The sequence below is a fragment of the Colletes latitarsis genome, chromosome 5 (genome assembly GCF_051014445.1).
Source record: "Colletes latitarsis isolate SP2378_abdomen chromosome 5, iyColLati1, whole genome shotgun sequence".
In the NCBI taxonomy this organism is placed as follows: Eukaryota; Metazoa; Arthropoda; class Insecta; order Hymenoptera; family Colletidae; genus Colletes; species Colletes latitarsis.
The window spans coordinates 22,174,585-22,202,515 of NC_135138.1; the positions used below are offsets into that span (position 1 = coordinate 22,174,585).

Genomic DNA, 27,931 nt, shown 5'->3' on the forward strand with positions numbered 1-27,931 from the left:
TAAGCTATTGGTCTATCTTCCCCTATGTTTCCCTGGCTGAGGATGCCGCCGATCGCATATCCGGACGCATCGATCGTAACGTTGAACGGTTTTGTAAAGTCTGGTTCCTGTAGTACCGGTTCAGTGCATAACGCGTCACGAAGGGTTTCGAAGGCTCTATCTCGTTCATGACCCCATTCGAACTTCTTTCCCTTTTTTAACAAGTTGGCCAATGGTTTCGCGATGTGAGAGAATTTGTTAATAAATCGTCGGTAATACCCGGCAAGGCCAAGGAATTCGCGGACGTTCTTTACATTCTTTGGACAGGGGTATTCCTTTACGGCGATTAGCTTTTTCGGGCATAGTTTGACACCATCTTCCCCGATTACGTGCCCGAGATATGCGACTTTTCTCTGTGGGAAAGCGCATTTTGAGGGTTGTAGCTTCAGGTTAGCCTGCCTGAGACGAGATGCGAGTTTTTTTAATTTAATCGCATGCTCTTCAAGTGATCGTGCGTATATGACTATGTCATCTAGGTATACAAACATTTCCGTCCTCTGTAGGCCCATTAAAACCGAATCCATAAGTCTCTGAAAGGTTGCGGGTGCGTTGCGTAATCCGAAAGGCATGCGGCCAAATTCATAATGACCATACGGGGTTGAAAACGCAGTTTTAGCCACGTCCGCTGACTATAATTCTATCTGGTGGAATCCGCTTGCTAGATCAAAGACACTAAAATACTTAGCGCTTCCTAATTGGTCTAATATCTCATTAATGTTTGGTAGAGGGTGGGCATCCGCTACGGATTGCTTATTTAACGCGCAGTAATCAATCACCATCCTCCACCGCTTTTTTCCGTCGGCGTTGGGTTTTTTTGGTATGGTCCATAAGGGGGAGTTGTACGGCGATTTTGAGGGTCTCACAATGTCATTTTCCAAAAGTTCCTTCATTTGCTTATTGATTTCCTCCTTATGCATCAGCGGATACCGATACTGGCGGACGTATATCGGGGAATCATCGGTCGTAGAGATTTTATGTGTAACAGCATTTGTCTTACCCTGTGCGTATGCCGAAGCGGATTCGGGCTTACTGGATTCGTGCGTCATTGGAACTTCTACGTCGTTCCCTATTCGTTCTATTTCCTCGATTTCTAACGTAGGCATGGCAAAAATAGTTATTTCATTCGATGTGTTCGCGCAGCGAACGTAAATTTTCCTGACGCGATTACGGACGAGTGAATCCTAAATGTGAACTCTTTTTAATTTCGCGGCTCCGGAGAAATCCTACGGCGTGTCCGGTGGTCCCTGTCGTGATATAGGCTACCGTGCGTGCTGGGACTGTGACCTTTTCCATATTTGAAAACGGGATGTCTGTTCCCTTCCATTTAATAGAGTTATTCAAGAACGAGATTTCCGCTCCTTCAGTTAAGAAAGAGAACCCCAAAATTCCATCCGTCGGTATTGGGAAGCTCTCGTGGACCACCCAAAACTTAATAGGAAAAGATTGTATTTGAACGGTGGCCGTCCCTAGAACGGTGACGTGACCATCCGTGATTCCGCTTAATTTAGTGATTTCCGTATGATCGATGTTTGTTCTAGGGCGTAAGGCAGTTACTTTAATTAAATTGGGTTCTGCGCCGGTATCAATCATGAATGTGGTGGCGTTGGCTAGTTCTGGTGCAGAGACAGTGATTTGCGGTACCGGAGATTCTTGCGTTGTTTTTACGCCTGCGATTTGCTAATTTCCGAAATTGACCGTATTGCCTTTTGGCTGGGCTCCTCCCGTCGTTGGCCTAACGTTGACGGGAGGGCCTGCTCGTTTCCCTGATTTCTATTATTAAATTCTCGTTTGCGACATTCGTGAATATCGTGTCCCGGCGTTTTACAATAATTGCAAGTTCGTACGTATTCGCCACGGCGTATGTTATTCTCGGTCGGACGAGCGAAAGAATTCGCTGACTCGCGTCTGGGCGAGAAATCGCCACGGCTGGGTGCGTGGTATCGCTCCGGTATGTGTTCGCGCGGTGTGGGAGACTGATAGCGCGAGCGTTCCGTGTCGCGGTATGACCAATTGTTTTGTCTCGGCGCATTCTATATACGTACCTGGTGAGTATAAGTTTCGCGACGAGTTTCTGAAAAGTGAACGTGTCTCTCGTCGCATGGATTTCGTTCATATCTCTTTTTGTCAAGCTCATACTGCTTGAATGATGCTATTGCGCGTCGTATGCCGCTCCGAGCGAAGAATGTCGGAAGAATTTTACGTCCACCCGTAACACTGGAATTAAACCGTTGATAAAACTATTGAGGGTTAACGCGTTAACGTCCGCAAGGTTCGGGGTGCTGCAGTCGCAGTCAAGTATTGCCGTACGTAGGTCCTTTATTCGACTAATATAATCCAAAATATGTTCGGAAGGTCCCTGAAAAATGTTAGCTAGTTCTCCGTGATACTGGTTTACTGTTTTGCTAGGCCCGAAAACGTCCTTTAAACGATTGTATAGTTCCGCGATGGTGCAACAGTTCTCGTTTTCGACCACCGTGTATGCGCAACCGCATAATTTATTGATAATTAATTTGATCAATGTTCGTTCCGAATGAGGTGGTACAATGTCGCGTGCGCGTCGACAAGCGTGGCTAAATGTGAATATTGGAGGAACGCTCCCGTCAAATGTGGGTACGGAGTCGACCGCTTCCTTTAGGGAATAATTTAAAGGTTCCGCGTTGTCGGGGTTTTGTCGAGATCGCGGTGGATGTTCCGCGGCGTGTCCCGTGCTGATTTCGCGCAAATGCTCGATCTCGCGTTTAACCTGATTCAATTCCGCTCGTAATTCTTCCATATTGAAAGTCGCAGGCGCGGATTTAGCTTCATCTAATTCTAACGTGAAGCGTTTTATTTCGTCTTTGAGGTCTGCTGCCTCTTGTAATTCGCGGCATTGAATTTTGAGGGCCCTATCTTCTTGGCATAATCGTTTTTCCTTTTCGGCTAACTGCTTTTGTAAAGCGACTAAATCTGCTTCGGACGCTACGGACTGCGTTCCGACTGTTCCTTTAGAGCGTGTGTTCATATTATCCCTACTGCTCATTGTATTATTCAGCTAGTATGGCTATTCGGAATTTACGAAAATACTCGTCCCTTAGATCGCGTACTAACACTGTCTCTCCGTGTGGATTACTCAAGTGTCTCACCGCTGCCACCAAAAATTATTATCTGTCACGTCCCGGTTATTCTTCGTGAATAAAAAAAAGGAATAAACACAATCCGAGTTCTAGACAAAATTCTGAGTAATCTTTTGGACCACGTGGCACTTACGTCCACGTATTGTGCCCCTCGGGGTCACCGTATGGTGTGGGAAGTTGGATTCGTGACTCTTTAAAGAACTGAGGTTCACCGGACCTTGAGCGGGCGGCAAGAAGGAACTTCGCTGGTGCAGAACGATATGTCGTTTATTATTAACTTTTATTATCGCAAAAGGCTCTTTGGTTGTCGCGACGCAGCCTTTTCCCCCCTCTTCGAGAATCAGTCTTTGATCTATTATCCAGCTGGTGATATTGCGTTTTTCGGCCGCGATTTGCACATGTTGCTGACCCGCGGATTCCTTTGTCGTATTGCGGGTCAACAGATTTTAAATGGAAACGTTACGCTTCCGCACTTACCACACATTGCTGATCCGCGAATTCCTTTAGGTCAGTTTGCCACTGGGTTGTCGCAATTGCCACGCAAGGCACAACATCCCTTCCCCCTTGGAAAGGAGGCGCTTACATTTTGCGACAGTACAATAACAATACAATAATACAATAATAATACACTAATAATACAGTAATGATACAATAATTAATATGTATGAAGTGCTGAAGATAAGTAACATGTGTGTTTATTATATTTTTTTTTCCTTTTTACCATGACCCTGTCTTTTTCGGTTTCTTCTGTTTGGTTTGTATTTCAATTTGCGGATGCAATGAACTGAGAGTTACTCGTGGTATTTCCATTTTTGTTGTTTCGTTTTGCCGATTTTCTTTCTTACATTTCATTCGCGCGTTACATTTATAAATGACTAGTATTATTACAATTACGAGCGCTACTCTGCTTGAAGAAAATGAGGAGATTAGGCTAAAATGATATTCTGGAGGTATGACATTAGTGTTTGCACTCAAAGCTGTTCGTACTTCGTCTAAGCTTTTACTTACAACGCGGAGTTCTTCGGGGTGACTTATGATTTTGCGTAATCTGTACTGTTCGTTATTTTGCAATTGAGATATATTTAAATGGGTTGGTAAATTTGGTATTACTAAATTTTGCGATGGTAGGTAGCTTACAGTTTTTTTCATCTTATAGTTTCTACTCATCTCTATTTTAAAATCGATCGCCCAAATTGAACATTTTCCATTTAATGTGATGGTACCAGAGTCCTGTATAGTTTCGAACTGTGGGTGTGGGATGTCCTCGCAAGTGATCGCCAATTTTTTTACGCTAGGCGTAACGTAGATCCACGATCCGGATTTGTATAATTCGATGAGGAAAGTGTGATTTAGTGCTACTAGTCTGGTGTTACAGTTATGAGGGTGTTCTATCAGTCTCGTGAGAATTCGAATTTCGCATGGCCCGTTCGGAATGGCCTGGAATATCGGTCGGTGTAATTTACATAAGTATGTTTCTTGCATTATTTTGCATTTGTTTAGGTCGTCGTTTCTAATATGAATGTAATCTAAATTGCTGGTGTCTAATGCTACGTATGTCTCTGTCGCATCAAGGTATGCGTAGATGGAACCATTCACTCTCGTGAAGACTGGGTACACTTTGCTTAACTTATAGTATTTTGCGCTAAGTAATGGAATTTGGATGATTGCCGTGATGGTGTGTGTGTCGGTGTATGATGCTAGGGTGATCAGTTCGTATAACGCGTAGGTGTTATTATTATCGAGCGATAACGGGAAATCTAGATCCCGTGGTAATTGTGGGAGAGCCAAACGTAACCAGTTCATGATCCGCGCTGGTGCTACCACCGTGGGGTTGATTATACCCCTTTTCAAGTCCATGGCGAATAGTAGCAGGTTTTTAGCGTCCTTCACTAAGTCCCTAATTACGCTTTCCATAATGAGAGCATTTTCGTCTATGGTATCCCGTGTGTATTCGTTTTCTGTCTCGGTCTGCATCAACTGCTTGAGCGTGATCGTGGCGTTTCGTAGCATGTGTTCGTTCCGGTTTATGTACGGTTTATGTTATGGAGATGTACGTTTGGCCGGGTGTTTCCCTAGATAGTAAGGCGTTAGTCGAGATAGTCCGCGCTCCTCCACTATAGTAATAGCAACCGTTATGTTTGAGCCCGCGCGTTTCCATATTTTACTCAATGCAATGTTTTAGGCGGTTAGCATGAACTCTTATCATCCGTCTTCCTTTCTTAATTGTGTAGTTCTCGTTAGCGTGTGTCTGCGTTATACAGTATGGTCCGATCCAGCTTGGCGTTAGTTTTGTAGATCGTCCCCGTCTTACTGTCTCGTCGTGTCTTGAATTTAGTCTTGGTTGTTGTTTTGTCATAATATCGTTTGGATACTATTTTTCGAGTTTGTATAGTGTCGCGAGCTATCGCGTTGGTGGAACGCAGTCGTTCTTTTAGTTCGTTAGCGTATTTGTCATAAGTATAATTTAGTTATGGCATTTGTTTCAAAGATGTGGGCAGCTCCGCAGGTCTCCCGAATAGTAGTTCGTGGGGTGTATAGCCAGTTGTGGTGTGAGGGGTTGTATTGTACGTGAACATTGCGTAGGGTAACCACTCATCCCAGTTTGTCTGGTCCTCATCAATAAAATTTTTTAGGTACTCGGCCAGAGTCCTGTCGCTACGTTCCAGCGCACCATTGGACTGAGGGTGATAGGCTGACGCTTGAATTTTGTCGATTTTCAGCAATTTGCAGGTATCCTTGAATATCTGACTTAGGAAATTCGTCCCTTGATCCGTCAGTAGAGTTTGAGGTGTTCCGTACTCGCAGATTATTTTTGTTACGAATTCTCTAGCGACGGTATTTGCCTTCTGATCGGGTAGTGCGATCGCCTTGCTGAATTTGGTTAGTAAAGCTTGAAAAGTTAATATGTAGATGTTATCAGTTTGGGTCCTGGGCAGTGGTCCTACTATATCCAGGGCGCATTTTTCAAAAGGTGCCGTCGGGGTGTCGGTCAATACCATCGGGGCTTTGGTTTTCCTGTAGTTTGTTTTTTTGGCATTTATCGCATCTGGAAATGTACTCTTCTACGTCTTGTTGAATACCAGGCCACGAATGTTTTACTCATAGACGTTCTAATGTCCATTTCGTACCCAGGTGCCCGCCCAACGGGGCGTCGTGGTATTCGTACAGCAGCTGTTTTTTATTGTTTTCCGAGTACGTGTTCTCGACCGTCGTAGTTGTGTTGTCGGGCCGAGGTTCGTCGTCGGCATCCTTGTCATTGTTATCGCCCGTGTCGCTTGTCGCGCTGGACAAAACGGCAGGGGAATTCTTCTGCGATTTTCTCTGTCCTCTCTTGACTGTATATATTTGACTAAGACCGTCTGCGTTTTTATTGGATTTCCCTTCCTTGAACCGGATTTCTTAATCGTACTCTTCCAATTTTAATCGCCACCTGATTAGTCTCGAGCCCGGGTCCTTTACGCTGAATAGCCACGTTAGTGGTTTATGGTCTGTCACTATCGTAAATTTTGTACCATAGAGATAGAGCCGGAAATGCTGTGTTCCCCACACGATAGCTAATAATTCCTTTTCCGTAGTGCTGTAATTCGTCTCCGCCTTGTTCAGGATTCTGCTAGCGTAAGCTATTGGCAGATCCTGCCCGTTGTGAAGCTGCGATAACACGGCACCTAACGCCTTTCCTGATGTGTCAGTCGTCAGTATAAACGGTTTGGTGAAGTCAGGGTACTGTAGGACTGGGGCTGTCGTTAATTTTTCCTTTAGAATGTCGAAGGATTCTTATTCTTGATCGGTCCACCTGAAGTCTTGATCCTTCTTTAGTAGTTGGGTCAAGGGTTTTGCTATATTTAAGAATTGTTCTACAAATTTGTGGTAATAACTAGCCAATCCTAAAAACGATTGTACGTCTTTGGCCTTCTTGGGAATTGGGAAATTCTTCACCGCGTCCAGTTTCAACTGATCAGGTTTTATTCCGTCCTCTGCAATTACATGCCCTAAATATAAGGTTTCCTTCCGCAGGAATTGGCACTTTTTGGACTGCAGTTTCAGTCCACTTTCTCGTATCCTAATAAAAACCTGTTCTAAATTCCTTTGGTGTTCCTCCAATGATCATCCATGAATGACTATATCGTCGAGGTAGACGAAACACTTTATTTCGCGCAATCCTCCCAATAACGCTTCCATGGCTCTCTGGAAGGTGGGGGGAGCGCCCTTAAGTCCGAAAGGCATACGTCGGAACTCGAAGTGACCGTGAGACGTGGAAAAGGCTGTCTTGTCGCTGTCTTCCGGATCCATTGCTATTTGATGGTATCCGTCTGCTAGGTCTAAGGTGGAGAAGTACTTGGCTCCTTCTAGCTGGTCCAATAGCTCGGTAATGTTGGGGAGAGGGAACTTAATTTTCTGAAATCCACTACTAGTCTATAACGTTTAATTCCTGACTCGTCAGGTTTTTTCGGCACGACCAGGAGAGGGACGTTCCATTCGCTTATGCTTAGTGCGACAATCCCCTGATCCAGCATCTCGCGGACCTGCCTATCCACCTCTTCCTTATGTACTTGTGGCAGCCTATACGGCTTTGCATTTACCGGCTTGGCACCTGGTACTAGCCAAATCTGGTGTTTAACTGTAGTCGTGGTCCCTAACTTGTCTCCGTCCAAGTAGAAGATGTCGTTGTACCGGTCACATAGTTCGAGTAAGCTGGTTTCTTCCTCTGTGTTTAAATGTTCGGTTCGTAATCTTTCTCGTAACGTCGTCATCCTGGCTTGTCCGGGCAGGGCCTGTACGTCGTACGTTCGCGTGTTAAGTTCGCCACCCGGTGTCGCAGGCGCGTGGCAGGTCGAAACTCGATGCGCTCGCTATCGGAACCGTTTCAAGTTCTACATTCGGTGCGCGTAATAGTATCGTCTGCTCTGTCAGATTTACTACTGGGACGATGCACGCGTCATCCTTTGCTTCTGTCAGACAATTTCCTATATACACGCCCGGTTTCAGCATTCATTTTCCTATGACCCCCTGACCATTTCCTTTCGTTAATGCGCGTATTACTGTCTCGGTACGCGGTTGCAAGTTGAACTCTTCCTCTCATAATAGCGGCCATCGTGCATCTAAAATTTCTACGTGTTCCCCAGGTCTGATGATTGCCTTAAATTCCGTAATAAAGTCGTATCCTAAAATTCCGTCGGTTTGGATTGGGAAATCGTCATTGACTACTCGACAAGGATGCGTCACGAATCTGTCGCCCACTTTTACGTTTAGTTTGAATTTGCATATCGTCGGGATTTCGGTACGACCTATTCCCCTCAGGGTCACCACCTCCCTCGTGGTAGGTACCTCACCAACGATTTTGCTGTACTTCAGCAAAGTTATATCCGCTCCCGTGTCCACTAGCATGCGTACTTTCGCGTCCTTCAACTCGGTTGCCGCTATTTCAACTATATTTCGGGGTCGTGCATGTCCGTCAGTACAGTTGATTCGATAAGAATTTAGGGGCCTCTCGTCCGCGTCTAATAGTCGGTAATTGTTTGTGTCGTGATTAACGTCAGGTCGTCTATCTCTACTTTGTCCCGTGTCCCGTCCGTAGCTAGTTGCAGGTCTACTCCCGCTGGGTCCCATGCCTCCATTATCTCGGAGCAACGTTTGGCAATCGCGCTGAACGTGACCCGGCCGCTTACAATAATTACAGATTATTCCCGTGTAATTCACCTCCCGCTTGATTCCTAAACTAGGGCGACTAGGCGGGTGGCGCGGACCTGATGTAGCTGGCCCGGGCACGCTTAATCGCGCGTAACAATTCTTTGCTAGATGCCCTTGTCGATGGCACCGCACTTGCGCACTGCAGAACGTTGGACCTTGGGCCCATGTTTCCACGGAAGTTTCCGGGACCACTCGGGTTTCCGAAAGTTCGGGGCGTATCTAACCCAAGAGTTTGTTCCTCTTCTACTGCAGCGGTGACTGCTTCTTGCAGAGTATCAAATCGACGCGCGCGAATTATTAGTCTAAGTTTTTCCCTCAGACCTACACTAAAAACATTGAGGGCCTGTTCCTGGACGGGCTGCGCAGGAGCTCGGTTGACGGCGTTACTGTTAGTCGGCTTTGTAGTGAGTTGGGTCAGTTCTACTGTCAGTTTTTCTAGTCTGGTCGCGAACGTTCTCATGTTTTCGTTGTCCCGTTGTCTACAGGCATTGAATTCGGTTTGTACCGCGCATAATGATCGTTTTTCGGTAAATAATGAGAGTAGTATCGTGTTGAGTGTTTCGAAACTATCTACAGTGGCTCACGAAAGTATTTGAATGCTTACATATGCAAACTTGAATGGCCGAAATAATGTACATTAAAGTAATTTGCTGAAACAAGTAGATGTCAATAGGAAGATGGAAGTCTTAAGATTATGCCAGTAAAATTTGAAAAAGATTCAACAACGTAAAGAGGAGTTATGAGACATTTATTAGAAACATGCATGGTAAGCGACTCACAAAAGTATTCGAACGCTGTAACACTGTTGATAGTTTTTCATCTTCCTTTGCACCGAATCTAAACATCATTGCTAAATGAAAATATTGGTACGTTCACTCGATGTTAGGATATCGTTTCAGTAACAGTAACGTAAAAGTGTGCACAATAGTATTTAAAATGAACACTAAAACGTCTGAAATCAAAAAGTGTGAAAGAGAAATAATATTACGATTGCATGGGGACGGCAAATCGTATAACGAGATTGCCGGGATTGTGAACAGAAGTAAGTCTGCAATACATTATATCATAAAAAAGTCAAAGAATGAGGGAACAACTTGCAAACAAAGCTCGATCAGGTCGACCAAAGAAATTGACTGGAAAAGAGGAGAAAGTTATCATTCGCGAAATAAAAAAGAATCCTACTATATCCGCTCCTTATCTCGCAAATATGGTAGCTGATATGTTTCATAAAGAAGTTCACCCGGAATTATGTCGACGAATCTTACGAAACAATGATTTTCATGGCAGTGTACCGCGAAAGAAGTCATATATTAATGCAGTAAATCGTAAAAAAAGATTGACTTTTGCGAAAACCTACATGAATAAAGATAATTCTTTTTGGGATAAAGTCATCTTTTCGAACGAGTCAAAGTTTAATATTTTTGGCTCAGATGGTCAAAATTATGTGTGGAGAAAACCAAATACAGAATTGGAAATTCGACATTTGCATCAAATAATGAAACACGGAGGTGGATCGGTCATGGTATGGCGGTGTATGGCTGCCAGTGGCACCGGAAATTTAATATTTATTGACGGAATACTTGATAAATATAAGTATTTAAATATTTTAAAGAATAATCTTAAAGAAAGTGCCAATAAACTAGGATTATTGGAAGATTTCCACTTCCAACAAGATAATGATCCGAAGCATACTGCTAGAATTGTAAAAGAATGGATCGTCTATAACACACCACACATGTTAATTACTCCACCGCAAAGTCCAGACGTAAATCCGATTTAAAATTTAGGGGCTGAAATCGGAAAAAAATTAAATAAATTTCAAATAACATCAAAGCAAACACTGAAAAATAAAATTATAGAAATATGGAACTCCATTGAGTGTAGTTTTACAAAATCATTGGTTTATAGTATGGAACGTCGGCTAAGAGACATTATAGCTGCTAAAGGTGGTCCAACAAAATATTAATATTAAATAATTTAATAATACATGTAGCGTTCGAATACTTTTGTGAGTCGCTTACCATACGTGTTTCTAATAAATGTCTGATAACTCCTCTTTACGTTGTTGAATCCTTTTCAAATTTTACTGGCATAATCTTAAGACTTCCATCTTCCTATTGACATCTACTTGTTTCAGCAAATTACTTTAATGTACATTATTTCGGCCATTCTTTCAATACTTTCGTGAGCCACTGTATATCGCGGTATTCTAGCTCTATGGCCGCTCTGTCTTTTAATTTAGTTCCTAAAATGGCTCGTAACAGGAGAGGCTTGTCGGCCGGCGTTACCAATTCTGATGCGAGATCGCATGATTTTATGAACGTCATCACCTCGGTGGTGGACGTGCCTCCGAAATCTTTCACCAGAGAAAGTGCGGTTAGTACCGGAGTTGCCATGTCTGACGGTTCTAATAACGTAAAGTCTTGGATGTTAATTGGAAATTCCCTTTCGGTAATCACGTGCTCGGATCCCTCGCTACCGCTCGATGAACTGCTATCGAAATTTATGTAGGGTGCGCGTAAACGTCTTCGAACCGATGTTACCGGGTCGGAAAAAGGTGTTTTGACTTCTGGAGTGTTTATATACGAAAGGTAGTTGTCAAATATTGATTCGTAGGATCTTGATATAGTCCTACGGTTAGGCAATCGGAATTTCTCTATATTACCACCTTCTCCCGACATGCAAGACTCTGGTTTACAAATGTGTTGAGTGGAGTTGACTTACAGTAGTATGTATAACTGCATGCTATTGTTGTTCCTTCTGTGTTCCGGTGGTCCTCGGACTGCACTCGGTTGCTCGCCCAAAATTCCGTTGACTCTTGGCGTCCGATAAGGTGGATAGTTCAGATGGCCGGTCTCCTCAGATAATCAGCCGTCTGGATCTCGCTCCACTGCTTGCTCTTGACGTCGGACAGGGAAGATGTTTCGGATGGCAGGTCTCCTCAGATGCTCAGCCGTCCGGTTCTCTCTCTCTTCTCGTGCTACCTCGGTAGCTCACGGTACCTCTCTTTGTTGGAGATATTGTTCCAATAAATTGCCGATCTTGCTCGGGTAGGTCGTGACTGAGTCCTCGCAGTTGTTCAGCTTCGTCCAGATGAATCGCACTTATCCCACCGCTGCCACCAAATAATGTTGTGCCCCTCGGGGTCACCGTATGGTGTGGGAAGTTGGATTCGGGAGTCTTTAAAGAACTGAGGTTCACCGGACCTTGAGCGGGCGGTAAGAAGGAATTTCGCTGGTGCAGAACGATATGTCGTTTATTTTTAACGTTTATTATCGCAAAAGGCTCTCTGGTCTGTCGCGACGCAGCCTTTTATCTGCCTCCCCCCTCTTCGAGAATCAGTCTTTGATCTATTTTCCAGCTGGTGATATTGCGTTTTTCGGCCGCGATTTGCACATGTTGCTGACCTGCGGATTCCTTTGTCGTATTGCAGGTCAACAGATTCTAAATGGAAACGTTGCGCTTCCGCGTTTACCACACCTTGCTGATCCGCGAATTCCTTTAGGTCAGTTTGCCACTGGGCTGTCGCAATTGACACGCGAGGCGCAACAAAGTGAATATTATAAATGTAACAAGTAATATTACGTAATAATACAAAACTATGAAGATATGAAGTAAACACGAATAAAATACGTATTAACTGCAAATCAAAGTAAATTAAGCCTGTCAAACTGGTTACACTTACAGTCAACATAATACACTTTAAATTGTGAGATTTAAGGTTTTCCGTATTCCATCTAGTGGATGAAAGGTAAAGTTCGAATGTAAAAACGAGCATATTACATGTAAAATACTTGTTGAATGTCGTAGGTGAGCGTTCAGTTAGTGTATCGCGGATACAGTGTTCGATTACACAATGTAACCGAATCACGTTGAGACTGTATAAAGTACAGCAAGTCTATATTCTAATAGGGAGCGCCTTTTCTAAGTTTTCTGTATTCAGGGTTGGAACAAACTGGTTGCGATGACTATTTTTCGTTGTTTAAAGATTGCATAACGCCAAGTGATTGTCCTCGGCCGCGATTACCGTTAATCCTGTTAGCGTACGTGACAATTTTGAGATTCTCTCTAGGAGAGTTCATACAGCGAACAGTGATACAAAAACACGGTTATTACTTATTTTTGTGGTATCGGTAACGGCTCATTACCTTCGATTCGAGTGTACCAATGGTGTTGATGACGTCAGTACTGTGAGAGAGTAGCGCGCAAAGAATTAGACGGAGAAAGACTACTGAAATCTAAGACAGCGCCGCGTAACAACTAATTAGAGTAACGTGGCCACGTCTTCGGCTGTCAATCTGCATAGTCCTACGTAGACTTCTTAGTAGAGTGTATTAGCTCCCGATTCTGTTCGAGCAGAAAGATTTAGGAAAGGAAAGTTCTGATTGTTTAATTTTAGAACTATTCTGCCTGTATTTGACGGGTGTAAAGAGAACATGTTCAGTCTGGTACGGGTCCATTGATTGACCTCGCACAGCTGAGAATTCGTTAAACTCGAGAAAAGTGTGGAAATTATCCGCCTTTTCCTTGACAAACGGATCGTTTTGAAATTCGGTCAAGTACGCCCCGGAATCTCGTATGGGATTTCCCAATCGAGATTCCACGAAATCAGTCCTGCGGCAGGAGATCGAGAAGATACACCAGTAGGGTGTTCGATCCCTCCGTGCAGAATTGAATGGTCGTTTCAATCTTGTAAACGATTGAGACACAAGAAAGTTGGCAAAGTCTTAATTTTCTTGTGATTACCGCCAGGCTGATGGGACACTTAAGAGAGGCACCTATGTGATGAATCATCCTGGTGCGTCCACTAAGGACGCCTGACTTTTTCGGTCTTCGAGTCCTTACTCCTACACATCCCCCCGGTGTAACGTTTAGAGGAGCACCTGTGCGGAGGAGTAACGGAGTCGTGGGTCAGGTTCCCAAGTGGTTCAAATACTGTTAAGTGCAACGAATAGATGTGCAACGTGCAGTGAACCACGTGCTGTTGGGCTTCATAGTGCAAACCCCGGCCAATAAGTCGTCTGTTGGAATGTCTAAGGAAAGCCGTATATCGACGATTGGGTTGTTTCACTGCACTGCGTTTCGACGCATAGACTCAGTGGACAGATTCACGGGAAAAGTGCATTTGAAGCCTTACAACCACCACTTGCCACCTCGTCTACTAGGTAATCGACTGCAATCGGCGTAGGTGAGAAATTAATTTTTTATCTACGCCAAATAAAATACAATCCACTAGCGAGTTCGTATATTACGAACGAGCAAAATTCTCCGCTTCTGTACGTTCGAAAACGAAGCCAGGAGCGTGGGGATACGAGCGCGGCATAGACGCGTATGACGTGTTTACGTGTGTCTAACACATAGCCGTGTTCTTCTGATTATAGGAATCCAGGCCTACCTCAACGTGGCACACGGCGAGTTCGAGAACCGTCCAGGGATTTATGCTAGGAAATTCTGTTGATCTAATTTTTGGATTTATCAAGTTCTTATTTTCATTTATATTTACATAATTAATTTGGTTTTCTTGTTTTTTTGTTAGAGACCTAAGTTATCGGCCACTAAGACCTATTAATAATAAAGACCGAAAGAGGTCTATCCATCGTTTCCCCCTTCAGAGGAGAGCTCTCCCTCCCCTCTGCACGGGGACCGCGAGTTAGTGCTGTCTTAGCTGGCATAGTGAGAGAGAGTGTTCTTCGCCGCGGAAATTAATATAAGAACTAACTGCACTAAATACTACTGTAATTAATTTCTTAGTCTAACATAAATACCTATTATTCGTACTGTGTTTTAATTTTTAACCAAGACCTGCAAACTTCAACATTGGTCCTTCGAGCCGGATATTTCGCCACAAGAATCGAGATAAACACCTGTTGTAACCTTATACATCTAACGAGTCGTTATATATATATCTGTTGTGCCGCAAGGTGACCAAAACATGGAGAAGTACGTTAAGAAACAGCTCGATCTATTCAAACGTATTCGTTCTACAGTTGAGAATATGCGAAAAATGGATGCGGCTAAACTAACTAAAGGTGTTATTACATCGCGTTTGGAGCTCATAGAAAAGAACTGGGCCACGTTTTTCGAAGCGCACGATCAGCTCATCGATGTTTTTTCGCAGACCGAACCCGATAATCAATATTTTAAATTAGACTCCATCGGCCAGTGCGAGGAGGCGTACGTTCAACAAAAAGCGATTTTACTCGATCTAAAGGAAGAATATACAACGGGTAAGTCCGAACCATCTCACTGTAATTCGCTTCGATCACTACCAAAAATAGCACTGCCGAGTTTTTCCGGCGATTATAAAAGTTGGTCAAATTTTCGCGATCTATTTCAAACGCTTATACTAGACAATGTATCTCTCTCTCCTGTTGAAAAGTTGGCGAACCTGCGCTACTTCTCCAAATATACTGGTCACAGGCAATAACTTCGAACGAGCTTGGACAACAATAACTGAACGGTATCAAAATCTGCGTGTACTGATCCACGCCCAACTGACTTCTCTGATGTCCCAACAACCTATAAAAAGGGAATCATCTAGAGCCCTGAAGGAGCTCCTGAACGGTACGACGGACGCGGTCCAATCCTTGGAGGCCTTGAAGCAACCAGTCCGGCAATGGGACGACTGGCTCGTCTTCATAACGGCCGGGAAGCTGGATCCAAGGACTCGAATGGGCTGGGAAACTTCCATCGGATCCACTTCTGAACCTCCAATCTTCGAACAACTGAGAACCTTTCTTACTACAAAACTGCGCGCCCTAGAAGCGGTGGAAGGATCGTCCAGCTCACCTGCGGCGCCCACAGAGAAGACCGGAGTCCTGCGACACGAAAAGAAGACACCCTTATATACCACTCCACGTGTAAAGGTGTACGCGACACACATTACTGGAGAAACCAATCGTCGATGTCTCATCTGCCAAAAGGAACACTTCATCCTGTTCTGCCCTATCAACAAGAACTTAAATCCTCGAGAGAGGAAGCTGCTGATAACAGAGAAGCGTCTTTGTTATAATTGTCTAGCACCTCACTCTTCGTTAGCTTGTAAGTCTACTAAACGTTGCCAACTCTGCGTAGGTAAGCATCATACCTCACTTCATTCTAGCTTCGAGCAAGTTACTGCTGCGGATGTTGCTTCTTCCAAGCAGGTTTCAGAAAGAGATCGAGAATCGAATGAGAACTTGTAGACAGAGCAGATGGCCTCATATTCTGGAAAGGTAGCTCACTGCGCTACGACTTCCTGCTCCGTAACCTCGCCAGTCTCCGTTGTGCTTGAGTAAGTGATAAAGGAGAGCTCTGGACAAGGGGCTCTGAGGGGGGGTGCGGGGGGGATGAGGGTGAGGGGGTTGGAGGAGGAGGGGCTGCGCGTCGGAGTGGGGGGGCCGTGGTGGGGCCCGCCGGGGGGTGGGGGAGGGGGGAGAGGGTGGGTCCGGCAGTCGGGGTGGGTGGTCGGTAACTATTACCGACAGCCGATAATTGGTATCTACGGTCAGTAATTTGTATCTATGGTTGGTAATTAGTATCTATGGTCGGTAATTAGTATCAACGATCGATAATTGGTATTAACGGTTGGTAATTAGCAGTGGTTAGTAAAAAGAAAGAGGATAATTGCCTGGTATCGGTAAAAAGAGAAGGGTAGAGAAATTAGATGCATCTGGTAAAAAGAACTGGTAATTATCAGAGGTCGATAAAGAGGAGGTGGGGAAAGAAATTAGACGCCTTTTGACTATTTCGAAAAAAGTGATATATTTAATTTTTTATCACAATTCAGTGTGCGTCTAAATTGTGTAATTCTATTCCACAAAATTAGATACAGTTTTTTATTTTGAATTATTAATAGCATCATATAAAATATTATCCAGCGCATATGCCAACAGCTCGCAATATACAGGCGAATTTTTGTCGTAATATTCACGAAGGATTTTGTCAGCCTCACGTTTACGCATAATACTATTCTGCTTTAAAATATTTGTAAATTCTTGGTATTTCTCACCAACATAGTGCGTATTTTGGCATAGCCACGAATATGCATGCTCGATGCACTGTTCCAGTTCGAATAAAAATAATAGAATTGACGGTTTCATATACATGCAAGCATCATGTAATTTCACTTCTACAATGTTCATATCATGCATTGCAACAACCGTAAGCACCAAATCACAAATTGATAACGATGTTGGAGAAGGAGCTGATAGCACATGTTGTTTGATATCCTCGCGTTTCTGAATGAACACCATCCATGTTGAGTAAGACAGCAACAATGTATTTCCTCGAGTATCGCCAAGAATAATTTCCACGGTGGATACAGGTCCTATACCGATTGCAATATCCAAATACTTGTATGCTGTGGATGTGAGGGCAAACCTCCTTCCCAGTATATGAGGCATTGAACGCTGTTTCTTGCTACTGTTACATGTAGAAAAGTAAATAAAGAATAAAAGGTAAGTAATGATGATAAGAAAAAAATGGATAAGAAAAAATGGTGATAATAATACTTACTCATTACTTGTGTATACCGTATCGCAAGGAATGCAATAATTCATTTTTTCAGAAAAATTTGTACGTAGAATTCAATAGATAATATTTCACGATGATACTATCAAACGAGTGTGAATATTGTGTAGCACTTAAATGCAACGTTGCGTCATATGTACCTGAGGAAGCGGGTGGCGCGTAGTGGGGTGAGGAATTTTTTATATCACGTGTTCTTCTTCTGTGAAAGTGCAACTTTTGCAAAAATGTCTTTTAGATTACCTTGAACACATCTAAACGTGCAACTTCTGCAAAGCGTATAACCGGACGGCGCGTAGTGGGGGGGAGAGAAATTTTTTTTATATCACGTGTTCTTCTTCTGCGAAAATTGCAACTTTTGCAAAAAATGTCTTTTAGATTACCTTCAACACGTCTAAACATGCAACTTCTGCAAAGCGTATAACATTACATTCGCAGGATGATGCAACCAAATAATATTCTTCGCAACATAGGCCATTTTTACGTTCACACTGTACCCAATAACTTTTATGAGATCCACGAATTGTGCGAGCTATTGGGTCCTAACCATTTTACGTACATGCTATTCATCTTCTTATTTTATGTCGCATGTTCTTCTTCTGCGAAAAGCGCAACGTTTTTTTTTTGCAAGGCGTTTTAGATTGTGCGAGCTATTGGGCCCTAACCATTTTACGTACACGCTGTTCATCTTCTTATTTTATGTCGCATGTTCTTCTTTTGCGAAAAGCGCAACGTTTTTTTTGCAAAGTGTTTTAGATTACACTGAACATGTGCAAAAACGTATACAATGCATTTGTGGACTAACACATGCAAAAAAAAACACAACCTCTGCAAAACGTATAACATTGCATTTGCGGACACAGATTTCTATAATATATCGCAAGCATCACCGAGAGCATTATCGGGAACGGTGATTTTTTGTAATATATCGTGTGCATCACTATACACATTAACACAAAAGACGACAGTATGGATCATCAAGAGCAGGAGCTGTATGAGCAAGCCGCTCAATTAAGGTCGATGGAAGAATACAATTTATGGGAACATCGACTTGGCGACTATCTCAATTCGTTGGAGGAACGAAGCCGAATCAAGAGACTGCGACTCTCAATCGGTGAAAAACAATCATTGATTGCTCGTATCGCTAGATTAGAAAGTCTAAAAGATTCGACACGCAATCGATTTGTACATGTGGGTGCTGGACATAGTGCAAGACTCAGATGGCAAGAAATTGATACAGCTTTCGTTAACCGTATATTGACCGGTGCGGTGATAAATTCTAACCACATAGAGCCTCGCAATTTTCTCGAAGATGCGAGGGACATTGTAGTCGATCATGTGCGGAACGTTGTGCTGAAACATGATAGTGTAAAAATAAATGCTATACTTAACGGTGAATTTGTGGCTGGTAATAAATGTGCAAACAAAAGTGTTAACACGAAAAACTGTGAACTTATTTCGCTTGTCTGACCTACGCGAATGGTATGATTTACGCGTCATCGAACCCATTCTAGCACCTTTAGACGAGTTTCAGGAACGCGATAGTGGGTGGGCGCTGTCGCGTATACTGAATTTAATTGTTAATGTAAATAAATATATGCAGATGCATGCAGGATGTGTCATACAATTACCGCGAGAGATACGACTAAAGAAAGCGGTAATCAATGTATGCTCAACGGACAATGCATGTTTTGCGTGGTCGGTGGTGGCCGCACTGTATCCAGCCGAAAGTCACGTATCTCTGGCATCGTCATATCCACATTATATAACAGTGTTGAATATCCAGGATATTGAATGTCCAATGACATTGAACCAAATTAAAAAGTTTGAACATGTCAATAACATCTCCATCAATGTTATACCATTGAGAATAAGAAGGTGTTACCGATACGAGTCATCGATAAGAAGATGGAGAGGCATGTCAGTTTGTTGTATTTAGAAGGAGCAAACGACGTGGGACATTTCGCATGGATTAGGAACCTATCTCGCCTCGTATGCACCCAATTGAGTAAACATAATGGCAGGAAATACTTTTGTGATAGGTATGTATATAATAAATCTTTTTAAATATTTTATGTTAGACAAAAATTATGTCTCTTATTGCAGATGTTTACACTACTTTAGCTCGAATGAGAAGCTGGAAGCTCACACCATGGATTGTGAGAAGATGAACGATTGCGCAATCATATTGCCAAATGATGATGGCAGTAAATGGCTCAGCTTCAGCAACTATAACAGGAAAGAGCGTGTTCCGTTTATCGTGTATGCTGATCTGGAATGCATCCTGGAGAAAACGGATACTGATCGAGAAGCGTCAAGATACATGTACCAGCATCATCGAGTATTTAGCGTGGGATATTATGTGCGGTGCTTGTACGACGATTATCTACGTTTCAATGTCGTCGCGATCCTGATTGCGTATCATGGTTTGTGAGACAACTTCAAGATTTGTCACATCGTGTAAAGTCCATCTTATCGACCAATGTACCCATGGAAAATTTATCAGCTGAACAATTACGAAATTTTAATACGGCAACACACTGCCATATATGCGAAACACCGTTTACGCGAAATGATAAGCGGGTACGCGATCATTGCCACTTAACCGGTCGGTACAGAGGTCCTGCACATTCAAATCACAATCTAAATTATAAAGACGCGTTTGCCATTCCCATAGTCTTTCACAATTTATCCGGTTATGATTCACATTTTATTACCAAGGAGATAGCCACAGCATTTGAGGGTGATGTCACTGCATCGCCGATAACAAAAGAGAAGTACATTTCATTTACAAAATACGTTGAAACCGCGAATGAAGAATCAAACTCGCACAAACGCATAAAATTGCAATTCATCGATTCATTTAAATTTTTAAATACAAGTCTCGAGAAATTGGTATCTTTTCTTAGTAAAGATAAACTTGAAATTACACGGTCCGAGTTTCAAAAATTATCTGCGGAAGATTTTGATTTATTGACGCGAAAAGGGGTGTTTCCATACGAGTACATTGACTGTATTGAAAAGTTGGACCAATCGTGTTTACCATCACGCAATTCATTTTACAGTTCCTTAACTGGCGATACAGTATCCGAAAACGACTACACACACGCTGTCAACGTGTGGAAGCGGTTCTCCATTGAAACGCTCGGCGAGTATAGCGATTTGTATCTGAAGACGGATGTCTTGCTGTTGGCTGATATTTTTGAAAATTTTCGCAATAGTTGCATCGCAAGTTATGGACTCGACCCCGCACACTATTATACTTTGCCTGGTTTTACGTGGGATGCCATGCTGAAGCATACACGTATCAATTTCGAACTTCTTACCGATATCGACATGGTCCTATTTATTGAACGTGATATACGTGGTGGTTTGAGTCAATGTTCCAACAGATGCGCGCGAGCCAACAACAAGTACATGCAGTCGCACGATCCATCGCAACCGTCGTCATATTTAATGTATTTCGATGTAAATAATTTGTACGGCTGGGCAATGTGTCAAGCATTACCATATGCCAATTTTCAGTGGGCTAACAACAAAGATGTAGATGTAATGGCCGTAGCGTTAGACTCATCGACGGAGTATATTTTGGAAGTCGACCTGGAGTATCCGCAACATTTGCATGATTCGCACACTGACCTACTGTTCTGCCCAACACGTGATAAACCGCCTGGCAAGCGCCAGGAGAAGCTCCCCGCGACTCTATACGATAAGAAGCGTTACGTAATGCACTACCGCAATCTGCAAAAATACATTCGTCATGGCCTTCGCGTAACTGAAGTTCACCGCGTATTACAGTTTTCCCAATCCCCATGGCTTCGCGATTACATCGAACTAGATACAAAGTTCAGAACTCTTGCTACAAACGATTTTGAGAAAAATTTATATAAGTCAATGAATAATGCAGTGTTTGGCATAACCATGGAGAATGTGCGCAATCATGTAGATGTCAAATTAGTAACGAAATGGGGAGGGAGATATGGTGCAGAGGCACTGATCGCTAAGCCAAATTTCCATAGTCGCAGCATATTTTCGGAAAACCTAGGTGCAATCGAACTACATAAATTGTTCGTAAAATTTAACAAACCAATCTATGTGGGTATGTGTATACTAGATATATCTAAGATTTGTTTGTATGAATTCCATCATGATTACATGTTACCCACACATAGGAATAAATGTAAAATTATGTACACCGATACAGACTGTCTAATCTACCACATGGAGTGTGACGATATTTGTGAACTTATGATACGCGATATTGCTCTCTTTGACACGAGCGATTATCCCACAGATAATCGATATGGTATTCCCCTTGCTAATAAGAAGGTATCAGGTTTAATGAAAGATGAAAATAATGGTGCGATTATGACCGAATTTGTTGGATTGAGAGCGAAGATGTATGCCATACAAGTCGATGGTAAGAAAGATACAAAAAAGGTGAAAGGTGTCAAGAGTAATGTTGTAGCGCGAACTATAACATTTGATGATTATGTGCAATGTTTGATGGGTGAGGTTGAAAAGATTTGTCACCAATCGTGTATAAGATCCATGTTGCATGAAGTGTACACGATATCAGAAACAAAAATTGCTTTGAGTCCATACGATGACAAACGATATATCGTACCATATTCAACCAAGACGCTGCCATGGGGGCATTGTAAAATACCGCTTTAGACATACCAGTATACATATGTTTGTAACACCATAAAAGATCCAAGAACGCAAAGTTTGCAGAATGCTGTGGGAGAAGCCATAAAAGATCCAAGAACGCATAGTTTGCAGAATGCTGTGGGAGAAGCTGAAGGCATGCAATTCTACTAATGTTGGCAGATACGAGCGAGTACCACTCCCATTCCTAAGAAGACTAAGTCCTCCCCCCACCCGAGTAATGCACTATATAAAGAGTTGTACGACCAGTCCATACCATTTATAGCCGAAGTGATTTTATAAGTTTTTTTTACATAAAAAGTAAAAACATTTTTTTTAACAGTGGTTGTAGACAAGTGGGTCGAAGGTATGTAAAGCAGAAATAATTTTTATCACATTAGTTTGTGTCATATTTTAACAATCTCAATTACAAAATATAATATTCTAATATGAACATTCTCGCCCCCACGCAGCAAGAGTTAGCGCAGATGGTGCCCGCCCATATGCGGAGGTTACATTTGTTTCAGTAAGATATAATATTATTAACAAGAGACATTGCTTGTGGGGAGGCGAGTATTATAGACGGAGACGGGAGCCATGGCGAATTTGTGAGGAATGTCTAGCCGCACTACCATATTATGAATCCATAGAATATGACAAAGAACCATCTCATATTTTGGCAATGTCATCAATGTTTGATGATGACCGCTGCAATATATTATATTGTAGCAAATGTAGCACCCAAGTATACAAACTTGCTGATCCGCTACACTGCATGGGGTGTGTCGAGGCAATACATAAAATCCCACTGCATAAAATTTCAAGACAGACGATAATAATTTGTGATAACATATATTGTAGCGGTTAAGAATCGCTACGATGTATCGCGACGATCGCGATCTCTCGCGCCGTTTTTGGTCACCACGATACCGGTAACGCGGTGCGCTCGACGGTTTGAACTCACTTGCGGTTCGCCCACCAAACCAAACGAACGTCTTGTTCAACCAAACCGAATAACAGTCTCTTAACGGTCATTACCGGCATTATTAAATCAGTTCATCGTTTCTTTAGTTTAAGTCGTGTTTATTGTGTACTCTGTTCTTTATTGTGTGATAATTGTGAAGAAATACATATTCAGTGTTAAGTAAACAGTTTCTTGTCTCGGCGATTCCTTCGATTTCTCCTCGGTGCGTCAGCTCTTTTGATAAGAGATCCAGTTTTCCTTTATACTATTTTCCAAACGAAACATATTGTTTAAAGATTGTATAATGCCGAGCGATTGTCCTCGGCCGCGATTACCGTTAATCCTGTTAACGTACAATTCGAAGGAGATTATCTCTAATAGGATTTGTACAGCAAACAGTGATAGAAAAACGCGTGTATTACTAGTTTTTCTGCCATCGGTAACGGCTCATTACCTTCGATTCGAGTGTGCTAACGGTGTTGATGACGTCAGTATCGTGAGAGAGTAGCGCGCAAATAATTAGACAAAGATCGACTGCCGAAATTTGGACAGCGCCGCGGAACGGCTAATTGGAGCAACGCGGCGACGTTTTCGGCTGTCAATCGACACAGTCTCACAACGACTTCTGAAGAAGGCACATCGGCTCCCGATCGTGTCCGAACAGATTTCGAGCGAATCTCGAGAGTGAAATTCTCGAGATAAAGCTAGCAGACAATTAACCAATAAAGGGTGCAACGAGTCGATGTTCAGTCTGGTGCGGGTCCTCTGATTGACCTCGCACAGCTGAGAATTCATTAAAACTCAAACTAGCACTCATTAATTTTAGTCTTTGCTTATCAAACGAGTCGACTCTCGACTCGAATAAAAGCATTCAGGAGTTTCGTTCGGGAAAGTCCCAAACAAGCTCAATTTCTATTTTCTGTCTAGTTTGGAGGGCTCGAGAATACACCAATAAGGTGCTCGACCCCCCTCGTGCAGTATTATTTTGTCGTTTCAAGCGTATAAACGTTTGAAACACAGAGAAGTGGGCGAATACCGTTCAAACTTCTCTGTGATTGTCGTTCGGCTTAGGAGACACCGAAGGGAGGCACCTACGTGGTGAACCTCGAGGTGGGCTCACTGGAGTCAGGTCAGCGTCCACTTCGGACGCTTGACTTTCGGTCTTCGATTCCTTCCCTCTACAGACCCCGCCGGTGTAACGCTTAGAGGAGCACCTGTGCGGAGAGGTCAAGGAGTCGCGGGTCAGGCCCCCACGTAGTTCAAATACTGTCACGAAGCACATCGAGTGGTGCATTCGTGCAGTGAACCACGTGCTGTCGGGCTTCGCAGTACAATTCTCGACCAACAAGTCATCTGTTGGAACGTTAAAGAGAAGCCGCAGATCGACGGTCGTGCCGTTGTACTGCAGTGCGACTCGACGCACAGACTCCGTGGGCATACTCACGAGATCAGTGCATTTAGAGCCTTACAACCTCCACTTGCATCCCCGTCCACTAGACAATCGACTCAGTTCGGCGTCGAAAGGAAATTTAATTCTTTTCACGCCAGATATTAAATACAGTCCACTTGCGAGCTCGTATATTACGAGCGAGCGAAATTCTCCGCTCCTATACATTCGAATATCGAAGCCAGGAGCGTGAGGACACACACGCGGCGAATATACGTGTAACGTGTTTACGTGTCTAACACATTGCCGTGTTTTTCTGTTCACAGAATCTTGGCCTACCTCAACGTGCCGGTTCCGACCAAGAAATCGTGGAAAACAATTTAATAAGAATTTTCGTTGTTTCTAATTGTTTATTTTATTTTTATTTTTATTTTTTATAATAAACAGTTTTTTGAAAAAGAAAATCTTAAATTCCCAACTCACTTCCCACAATAAAAATCCGATCCCTCTATCCGGACTTCGTCGTTAAAAGCATCAGCTTTTTAACATAAGGTCCTTCGAGCCGGATACTGAGGTAATCGGTAAAGGGAAGTGTTGGACATAATACACGAGAGTTTCTCCCGTGTACGGTTGTTTCGAAGTGTTTAACCTTCAACAGCCATGTCCGTTACTAAAGATCCCAAGTGGTCTGACCTTGAGGCACACCTCGAGGATTTGACCAGAGGGATGGAACGGATAAACAGGGCATCCATCAACCTTAAAAAGATGGGTCGAGCTAAGTACACAGAAAAAATTCTGGAGGAAAGGCTCAATTATGTAAACAGTCTGTGGCAACAGATGAACGATCAGTATAAGGTCGTGTGTAGGCTTCTCCCTCCTGGGGAACGACACTCTTACGAGCTGTTCCAACGGGATTTTATGGGGGAAACTGAAAACGAGTTTTTGGATTTTCAGGCTTATGTGTCTACGGAAATAACCCGTATCACGACTGGTCCAAGATCAGTAATGCCGGAAATCCAGCAATCAATACCAATCGAACTCCCGAAGATGAGGTTGGAGAAATTCGACGGGGATTCGTCGAAATGGGAACATTTCGAAGATCTATTTACCGCCGGAGTAATCAACAACCCCACTTTAACGGATGTACAGAGGTTACAATACCTGAACACCTGTATAACCGGGAGAGCCGCAGCCGCTATCGCATCGCTTGCGATAACGGATAAAAATTTCTCAGTGGCGTGGACGACCCTGAAAACAGAATTCGGGCTCCCACGCTTGGTGCTGATCAAGATTCTTGATCAGATACTGAGACTATCAAAAATCCGAAAAGGCGACCTGGCGAGTGTTCAGCAGGTCACCATTGGCTTTCGGCAAGCACTCGCTATACTTGCTAAAAAAGGAACTGTGGAAGAGCAGCTTAGCTGGCTGCTAACACACGTCGTAGCAAGTCAATTTGACGCTACGTTGCAAGGGGAATGGGAACGATCCCTCAAGATGTCAACGGAATATCCGTTGATTGAGGAGATCCTGAGATTCCTTGACCAGGAAGCACGCGCTATGACCGTCATTGACGAACATAACCGCAAAACTGCCTCAAAAAAGGAACATAAGCCACGAGTACGGAGTCATAACGCCGTCGTGGGCTCCCCCCCTGCGCAGCGGAAGTGCATAATTTGCGGACAAACGCATGCACTGACCGAATGCGGTGCATTTAAGAGTTTTTCCACAAGAGTGCGGTACCAGCTCATAAGGGACAGACAAGGGTGTATAATCTGTCTGGCCCTAGATCATGACGCAAAGGGTTGCCGGAGCCAACACGTCTGTTCGAGATGCAGTGGCAGGCATCATGCCCTGTTGCATTTCGAGCAATACGAAAGAGAGGCTCCTAGCCAAAAGCCGAAAACGAAATTTTCGAACGGCAAGCGTGAGGAGCGGCGGGATAACGCCCCTCCACCGCGCCGTACGGCTAAGGCGAGAGCCGCCGATACCTCGACGACGCAAGCAACGACGTCACGGGCTACTACGTCACACTGTACTGCGAGTACAGACGTACCGAGGCCGGTGCTGTTAGCTACCGCGATCGTACGAGTGTACGGAGAAAACGGCGCGTCGCGTTTAACTCGCGCGCTGTTGGATCAAGGGTCCGAGACATCCTTCATCTCGGCGAGATTGAGGAATGACCTCAACCTCCCGAGGAGGAAAACCTCAGCCACGGTATCGGGCTTGGGGGGTGGTCGAACCCAACAAATTAGGTACAGTGTAGGGTTAAATCTGGGAGCGGCTAATGGTTTCGGCCAGAGCATACGTCGTGTCAAAAATCACGAACTATGCCTCGCCGTGTGTAAACGTGTTCAATGACGACGCGTTACGAAACCTTATGCTCGCAGACCCCGAACCCGCGTCCGGACAAAACATTGAAGTTTTGATCGGCGCGGATCTGTACGCCCAAGTTATTCGATCGGGATTCCGACGAATAGCGCCCGAAGGGCCAATTGCACAAGAAACTGCATTCGGCTGGATATTATCCGGACCAATAAATGCAGCAAGCAAGGCCCGGTGTCACGTGCGAACGTTGCATTGCAACGTACTTGAATCGCTGGATTACGCGATTCGACGGTTCTGGGAAATTGAAGAAATTCCCTCGACCTCAGTGCTTACAAAAGCTGAGGAAGAGTGTGAAACTCATTTCCAAAAGACTGTCGCACGGGATGCAACGGGACGGTTTATTGTCCGATTGCCGTTTAACCATCCGAAACCGGAAGAAGCGCTGGGAGATTCACTCCATATCGCTCTCTCCGCGTTGACCAGGATGAGAAGGAAATTGGACAAGGATCAGACCCTCGCACGAGAATATGAAGAATTTCTCGCGGAGTATGAGTCGTTGGAACACATGACTCGTATAGAGCCCTCTGAAAAATCCAGACTCTACATTCCGCATCGAGCGGTTATCCGAACGGAGAGTGCAACCACCAAACTGCGAGTCGTGTTTAACGCGACCAGCCGTACGGTGGGCGGACAATCCCTGAACGACATCCTACACGTAGGTCCGAAACTGCAGAACGACATCACGTCTGTTTTGACGAGATGGAGGCTGTACGAATACGTGCTGGTGGCCGATATCGAGAAAATGTTTCGGCAAATTCTCGTCGCCCCGCAGGATCGTCGTTTTCAGTGCATCTTATGGCGCACACCCGAAACCGAAGTGCTTAAAGCATTCGAGTTGAACACCGTTACGTACGGAACGGCGTGTGCACCGTATTTATCGATGCGTACTCTGCTCGAGTTGAAAAAACGGGACGGTGACAGATTTCCTCTCGCCGCTCCGATACTCGAGAAAGATATATACGTTGATGACGTATTTATGGGGGCACCCGACACGTCCTTGTTGGAAAAAATTCGTATTCAAGTTTGCGAACTCTTACAGGGCGGCGGGTTTAAATTGAGAAAGTGGGCTGGTAACTCGCAGAAATTACTACGAAACATCCCACAAAGCTCTCACTCCCACGCTGTCGACCTCACCTTGTTCGATGATTCCGAACTCAAGGTGCTTGGATTGCGATGGATACCATCGGGAGATTATTT

At 43.8% G+C, this 27,931-nt stretch overlaps 2 protein-coding genes across 2 annotated transcripts; both read left to right on the forward strand.

The window, feature by feature from the left end:
* Window positions 1-18,726: 18,726 nt before the first annotated feature.
* LOC143342018 (uncharacterized) lies at window positions 18,727-19,782 on the forward strand. Its single transcript, XM_076765501.1, is given in 3 exon segments — window positions 18,727-19,201; window positions 19,204-19,390; window positions 19,455-19,782. Coding segments are annotated over 3 exon segments (990 nt in total).
* A 1,667-nt stretch (window positions 19,783-21,449) lies between these two features.
* LOC143341630 (uncharacterized) lies at window positions 21,450-22,025 on the forward strand. Its single transcript, XM_076764595.1, has one exon. It carries the CDS (start codon window positions 21,450-21,452, stop codon window positions 22,023-22,025), a length of 576 nt encoding a protein of 191 aa, XP_076620710.1.
* The last annotated feature ends 5,906 nt before the right edge of the window (window positions 22,026-27,931 follow it).

Bases quoted from the DNA above. Each gene is read 5' to 3' on its own strand.
- LOC143341630 (XM_076764595.1), top strand. From the start codon at position 21,450: ATGTGTATACTAGATATATCTAAGATTTGTTTGTATGAATTCCATCAT.